Source organism: Nanorana parkeri, unplaced genomic scaffold (assembly GCF_000935625.1).
Source record: "Nanorana parkeri isolate BGI_ZX_2015 unplaced genomic scaffold, ASM93562v1 scaffold114, whole genome shotgun sequence".
Lineage (NCBI taxonomy): Eukaryota > Metazoa > Chordata > Amphibia > Anura > Dicroglossidae > Nanorana > Nanorana parkeri.
The window spans coordinates 2,008,246-2,016,245 of NW_017306382.1; the positions used below are offsets into that span (position 1 = coordinate 2,008,246).

The 8,000-nt window shown below is 46.0% G+C and overlaps 1 protein-coding gene across 1 annotated transcript in view; it reads left to right on the top strand.

The window, feature by feature from the left end:
- ARHGEF17 (Rho guanine nucleotide exchange factor 17) overlaps window positions 1-8,000 on the top strand; it is a 211,503-nt gene that overhangs the window by 185,522 nt on the left and 17,981 nt on the right. The window contains 3 exon segments of the mRNA XM_018553269.1: window positions 315-433; window positions 5,117-5,330; window positions 6,463-6,536. Of these exon segments, the coding sequence (XP_018408771.1) occupies window positions 315-433; window positions 5,117-5,330; window positions 6,463-6,536 (407 nt within the window).

An 8,000-nucleotide genomic window follows, 5' to 3' on the forward strand; every position in this document is an offset into this window, starting at 1 on the left:
AGTGCAGAGGATCTGACCCAGGGGTTGGCAACTCCGGTCCTCTGTTGGTAGAACTACAAGTCCCATGAGGCATTGCAAGACTGACGGTTACAGTCATAACTCCCAGAGGCAGAAGCATGTTGGGATATGTAGTTAAAGCACAGCTGGGGGGCTGGAGTTGCGCACCCCTGGTCTAACCCCTCACCACTCGGTCCCAAACTAAAAATATAGTGTTGGCTGGCCTTGACATTTAAGCACTAGAATGTAGTTAGTTATACTTTACCCCAAAAAGTTGTGTTAAACCATCAATACTAATATATAGTCTTATTCCTCAGGGACATCCCAAGCCTCAAACCGAGACAGTGTTCAGAAGATTATCGGCCGGCTGGACGAAGATCTAAGCACCATGGGGCAAATCAGCAAACTGTCCGAAACCCTCAGCTTCCCTCACCAGGTGGGAGATATGTTGACCATTAAACAGGAGCTTCTTCCTTTCATTTTGGGTAGAGTTTAAGCCACTCATTCACACGGGTAATGGCCGGCCCGTACAGGTTCAAGCTGCGTGCATATGGGGCAGCTCCTGGGAAGGACAGGCGCTGCGTGTGATTTGTACACAGCAGCCTGTCCTTTTGTACGCCCCCATCCGCTCACCCGCCCTGGACGTCTGTGCGGGTGTCTGTACTCGTACGCTGACGGCATGGATCCTGTCTGCGTCCGAGCAGGGACACCCGTACGGGCCTGCACTTGGGGTGAGTGTAGGGCGGCGTACGGCCGCATATGCCGATAGAGAAGGACAGGCTGCTGAATACGAATCACACGCAGCGCCTGTCCTTCCCAGGAGCCGCCCCATATGGCCGTGCACGCAGCATGGATCTGAACGAGCCGGCCGGTACACGTGTGAATGAGGGCTAAGACACAGTGACCATTAACAAACAGTTTGTCCAACATTTTGGAGAAGTCTCTGCACCACCTATTGATCCTTACTTCTTGACTTGGATTGGTCAGCATGTTGATGGCATACATACGATGAGACTACATCTGCCACCTATGCAGAATGCACAGGAGAATCCACTCCCTCTAAGCTACATCACACCTTCTATCGCACAGCCGCACTTCCTCCACCCCTATACAGCAGGTCCAAGCCTCCATACAGACCTGAGGCTGGAGGTAAATATTGATAGGGCTCATGTATTGCACCCAAAATGCACTGATTGTGGGTACAATACACTGCAGGAATCAATGCAAACAAAAAATAGGAATTCCCTTTGATTATAGGATCGCTGTTGCTACATTTTTGCAAAAAGGTGGAGTAACGCTTTAAAAAATATCATATATGCATATTGCAGGATTTGTAATTCTGTCCAACCAGTTTTGTGATCTGCGCTGCTCTGCTGCACTCGCACACAACCAAGCAGGTGACACACTTATTAGCTTTCGCTGATCTTTTTATTTGGACATTGACGTAGCATCACCACCTCTGTCCAGTTAGCAGGGAGGTGACTCTGCGGAAGTCGTAGAACTGAGCCAAGAAGTAGCAGAGGGATTGTTCTGCCTGTGCAATGTGGCAAAGATATGTAAATCAGTAATTGTTCCTTCTTCTTATCGGGCCAACATACCACATCCATCATTTATCAGAGATTTAATATTTAAAGACATTTGAGATAATGATACATACACCTTTTTATATAAAAAGTTTATTATCCAAAATTTCAATAAATCTTTATTTTAGAAGAGAACTAAGCCAACTTTTTTGGCTAAAAGTGACATTAAACCCTCAGATTTTTTAACATAAACCAATACTGTAATGTGTGCCTTATTGTAATCCATGGTAGTTTCCCTTCTCTTTGCTGCTCTTCCTTTTAAATCTGTATCTGTTCTCATGCTGGGCAGAACTTCTGTTTTGCAGCAGACTTCCTTGTCTCTGGAATGGATACACGGTGTCTGTGTGTAAGTTTGTAACCTGAGCCAGCACTACAGGAAGAGGCACTCAGCTGCAAAGAGAAGTTCTCACCCAGCATGAGAAGACATGAGGATTTAAAAAGAAAGAGCAGCAAAGAGAAGGGAAACTACCATGGATGACAATAGGGGAAAAACATTACAGTATTTGTTTATGTTAAAAAATCTGAGGGTTTAATGTCACTTTTAAGTCCTCTTTTGGGTATCAGGAGTACAATTACCAATGTCCTCCTGTGACCCAAAGTCAGCATCTAGCAGGCTACTGCCCTATTTGCTGGCAGCTCAGAGCCGTGACGCAACAATATTGTCGAGATCCACCCTGCTGCTTGATTGACAGCTGGCTCTGCCTCTCTAGTGCCAGAGCCAGCTGTGGCCGCCCCCTACCCTGTCTGTCCCTCCAATGAGAAGGGATGAGGGTGGATCCCTGCGGATACTGGTGATTGAAAGTCACCGCTCTCTGCAGGGAGAAGACCGTGAGCTGAGCAATCAACGGTGTGTGATCGCTCGGCTCTCGATTTTATAGAGCCGGCATGTGACACTTGTATTGGAAAGAGTACATTTTACTCTCCCAATGCTTCTCCTTTTAAAGTCATTGTCCATCCATTATCCAGCCAGCATTTCTGAAGAACAATTTGTTGATTTTAAGAAGCACCTGATGCTTGTGGTGAGACTTTCAACCTGCAGATATGCTCGTGATCAAGTCTCATTTGTGAGGGCATTTTATTCCAAATGTACTTTTTAAAAAGTGTTACCTGCACTATCCTGTGCGCTCAGGTAATGGACAGATAGTTGTCCAGTCGTCTGATGCTTGAATTGGTTGCATTGCTTACAACTTGTACTGTATGTAGCTGTCCTTACAAGTAAAGCCCTTTCTGTACTTGGATTTATTTTTAGGCCTCGTTCACACCAGATTCAGTGCGTTCCAGCCCAATTCTGGCCAGAACGCACTGCATAGGATTGCAGCCGGCTCACTATGCTGTGGGGCAGGAGGGCGCAATGAGATCGGCCGCACGTGATCACAAGGCACATAATGCCTGCGGTCCGGTCTGAACAAAATGCTGCAAGCACTATTTTGATCGGACCAGACCGCAGGCATAATGTGCCTTGCGATCCCGTGCGGCCGATCGCATTGCGCCCTCCTGCCCCACAACATAGTGAGTCTGTCCACAGTGCGACGCAGTGCGTTAGGGCCAGAACGAGCCCTTAAAGTTGTTTTTGTCATGTGAATCGGCACCTGATTAGCCAACCGCTGTCCTTATTATATTTGGCCTGATTATCGCAGCTACAAACACGCCAAAGTGCTTGCTCCATACGTGTAAATATTTTCTTCTATGTGCCGGCAGGACGGATAAACAAGAGATTTGTTTTGCTCACTAACCGTAATAGGGCAGCGCGGAGAAACACAAGTCAAAAATATAATTAGAATTTTGTCTGATTCCGGTGTACATCACAGCGTCTAGACACAGCCGGCACAACACATAACAAGCGTGTTGTTGTCACAGAAGATCAAAAACAATGTAGATTAGTTCGGCACAGGGTTTGCTGTATGTAAATCTGTACAAACGCGGCAGGAGTACACCAATGATTTCACACAACCCGATAGCTGTCAGCTGCTAAGGTGTCACTTTTTATATAACGAGCCATTAACATGACGGAACCATTAAAATAACTTTTAGGTCTTAGGGCCCCCCAAGATAGGTCTCCAGTGGGAGAAGGACGCTCTTACATTATTGGTCAATGGAAGAAGATCCTCTTTACATTAGTGGGCATTGGAAAAATAACCCCTTTACTCTATTGGTCAGTGGAGAAGTTCCCCCGTACATTAGAGGTCTGTGGAGAAGGCCCCCTTCAGATTGGTGGTCAGAGGAGAGGAGGCTCCTTAGATGGGTCTTCAGTGGGAGAAGGACGCTCTTACATTATTGGTCAATGGAAGAAGATCATCTTTACATTGGTGGTCATTGGAAGAAGAGCCCCTTTACATTGGTGGTCAGTGGAGAAGTTCACCCTTTTAGATTGGTGGTCAGTGGGGAAGAGCCCTCTTAGATTGATGGCCAGAGGAGAGAGGTCCCCTTAGATAGGTCTTCAGTGGGAGAAGGACACTCTTACATTATTGATCATTGGCAGAAGATCCCCTTTAGATTGGTGGTCAGTGGGGAAGAGCCCCCTTAGATTGATGGCCAGAGGAGAGAGGTTCCCTTAGATTGATGGCCAAAGGAGAGAGGTTCCCTTAGATTGATGGCCAGAGGAGAGAGGTCCCCTTAGATAGGTCTTCAGTGGGAAAAGGACCCTTTTACATTATTGTTCATTGGAAGAAGAGTCCCTTTACATTGGTGTTCAGTGGAGAAGTTCCCTCTCACACTGTGGTCAGTAAGGGGACCTAGAAGAATGCGCATTGGGAAGAATGCCCTGCTTACAGATGGCCAAAAAAATCATTGATTTTTGTGCTTCCTCATTTAAGAGGCAGAAATTGTTCCAGGAACCCCCTAGAGACCTCTGGAGGTAGTCTAGGATTCCACAGAACCCTAGTTCAGAATGTCTATAGACCTTTTCCTACAAGAGCTTGCAAAGCCAGTCCTAAATTAGGAGCCATTTCACCAAATTTTCTATAAACTTGCAGCTGGCTTAGTGCCCTTTTTTTTTGCAGTTTTTGTTGTTTTGGCTATATGAAGCCCATGTAGGGACAAAATGAGAAAGTCTCTTGAAAGCTTACCCTCAACCCACTTGTATTTAACCATCAGGAAACCCAGTCTGAGAAAAACCATGCATTGCAGGCATGCATGTAGACAGGAAGTGGCTTCAAAGAGGCTGCAGACAATCAGCGGCACAGATGCAACAAAGCGTGAAATAAAATTATTTTATTAAAATAAAAATGGTAGTTGTTTATAATACACAGTGCTATAGCAAATGAAACGTCCTCCATCTAGGGTTTACATCTACTTCAGGAATGGCCAAACTCCGGCCCTCCAGCTGTGGTGAAACAACAAATCCCATGAAGCATCTCTCTCCGGGAGTCATGTCTGGCTGTGAGAATCTTGCAAAGCCTCATGGGATTCGTAGTTCCACAGCTGGGGGGCCACAGTTTGGCCATGCCTGATCTACTTGAATGGTGAACGGCTCTTAATGACTAGACAGAGGTATAGCATTGTATTTTTCTTTGTGTAACACATTCTTGTTTTGGCAGAGTCTTGATGATGTCATCAAAGACATGATGGCCTCCGTGCATCGTGAGCTGGCAGAGAAGCAGTCCCTCTCCTACTCAATGTCTTTCCCACCAAACAAAGTGGAGCTGACAACCACCAAGGCTGATGGCACCGACTCTTTCATATTCGAATTCGGCACCCCAGACGCTAGGCTGCACTTCGAGCAAGCCTTCGAGGACGCCAAGAAGAAGCTGGGTAATTCATAATGCCCTACATGAACCTACACACATAGAGGGTGGTTAACATGTTTTCCGGCTCATTCATTCATTGTTCGGTGGAATTCTCTGTACTAAATCACACTGGCACACTGTATCAGGTTCTCTTGCTTGCCCACTTCTTCCTCACTCACTGATACTTCTGTGGGTGACACTCCCCTGCTGCACCATTCATATGCTGGAGCCCTTGAAAATGCCTGGTACTTCCAAATATTGAGGGACATGCAACCTCCTCTTCCTCTCTCAGAATGCAGTGCTGAGCACCCAGTTGCCAGATCTGATTACTCCTGTGTAAGCTTCGACAAGGATTACACTCAGAGTTGCTGGGGAGCAAGGAAAAAAGATGAGGTGGGCTACAAGGGAACCTGTTAGCACTGAACAAAGGACACATGGTTTTTAATGTCCGACTAAATGTTTATATCAGCTAAATAGATTCCAGGTATTTCAACACAAAAGGGGTGTAATACAGTTACATTTCTTTAGAAAGCAGCCACATCCTTAGTAGAAAAGCCTACCACCTGCCAGAATGCTAGAGAAAGACCATTGCTGTCTGTGTGGAAGCTGTAGTCTCTCTGCAGAGGTCCCACAAGCCCCTTGCTAAATCAGACCTATAGCCCTGCAGTTAGCAGGGAGCATGATCTTTGCCGTTTGGAGAGCTCTAGCTCTGACTCCGTGTGTGGCACATTTGATCTCTGCAGTGGGACCAAAAAAATGCTACAAAGAGACAAATCATGTGAAGTATTTATAACCAAAGCACTCTAATGCACCCTTCCGATTAGACTTCTAAATGACAGACCTCAGACGCACACTCCTATCTTTTTACTACTGTGATATGTCCAGTGCTGGCCATTGTTAAGGTGTTGTGGTTATCCATAATCCAAATGCATATGTACTTGACCTTTGGGTAATAGGTGTCCTGTACTGAGCTTGGCACCAGCCTTTGGGATGACCATTATGTTCTGGAGCTAGACCTGGCACATGCATGTGGATTCGGAGTATAGACTGCAAAAGTGCTGCAGCAATTACAAAAACGTTGTACAAAAATCTGCAATCCTTCAATTTCTTCTTTTTGTTACTTCCCCAGATCTCTGATTCTTGTCTTCTCTTCACAGCCACCAGCAAGAACCGCCTGGACCCAGAGTTCTTGAAGGCTATCCCCATCATGAAGACGCGCAGTGGGATGCAGGTGAGCTTAAAGTAGTAATTCACTTGATGCTTGCTTGCTTTTTCCTTTCCTGCTTCCTGAAGTGAAGAATCCCAAGAACTTTTCAGTCTAAAAATGGAAGGAACACAGTCCACCAATCAAGAGCCTGCAGAGGAAGAGGCGTGCACCTTGGCTGCAGAGAGCCTTATGCATCCCCCACCCCCGCCAAAAACCTCTCTTCCTCCCCTCACTCTCCCTGCTCTTCAACCCCCCCTCCCCCCCCCCCCCTACTCTTCTCTTTAATTTTGCTTCCAGATGTATTCACAAGTATCCAGAAAATAGAAGAAAATAGTAAATGAAGAACAAGGAATCAAATGTAGTAATTGTTCTTTGATGTCTCCTTCAGATACAGGCGTAAAAGTGCCTACAGCTCTGTGTAAAAATTGTTTTGAAGTATTGACACTAAGAAGAAAATGTTTGCTATGTATACAAATTGATAAACTGTCACAGAGGTGATAACGGCCCAATAATGATTTGCTAGTGCTGAGTATAGTCCACCTGTCATTTTTACATGCAATGGTTACTGCGCATTATGATAGGGTGCTATGTTGCCAGTGTGTCATTATTGGGGAACCTCCACTATTGTTAGCGTGTCATTATTGTGGGACCTCCACTGGTGCCATTGTGTCATTGGGGAACCTCCACTATTGTTAGCGTGTCATTATTGTGGGACCTCCACTGGTGCCATTGTGTCATTGGGGAACCTCCACTATTGTTAGCGTGTCATTATTGTGGGACCTCCACTGGTGCCATTGTGTCATTGGGGAACCTCCACTATTGTTAGCGTGTCATTATTGTGGGACCTCCACTGGTGCCATTGTGTCATTATTGTGGGACCAACTGTAGTTTGTGTGTCATTATGGTGGGACCTGCCCCAGCATCAGTGTATCATTATTGTGGGACCTCCCCTAGTGTCAATGTGTATTATTATTGTGAGACCTCCCCTAGTGTCAGTGTGTGTCATTATTGAGGAAACTCCGTTTGTATCTGTGTGTGTCATTTATTGTGGGACCTCCCCTGGTGTCGGTGTGTCATTATTGTGGGACCTCCCCTAGTCTCAGTGTGTATCATTATTGTGGGACCTCCCCTAGTGTCAGTGTGTATTATTATTGTGGGACCTCCCCTAGTGTCAGTGTGTATCATTAATGTGGGACCTCCCCTAGTGTCAGTGTGTATAATTATTGTGGGACCTCCATTGGTGTCAGTGTGTATCATTATTGTGGGACCTCCCCTAGTGTCAGTGTGTATCATTAATGTGGGACCTCCCCTAGTGTCACTGTGTATAATTATTGTGGGACCTCCCCTAGTGTCAGTGTGTATCATTATTGTGGGACCTCCCCTAGTGTCAGTGTGTATCATTATTGTGGGACCTCCCCTAGTGTCAGTGTGTATCATTATTGTGGGACCTCCCCTAGTGTCAGTGTGTATCATTATTGTGGGACCTCC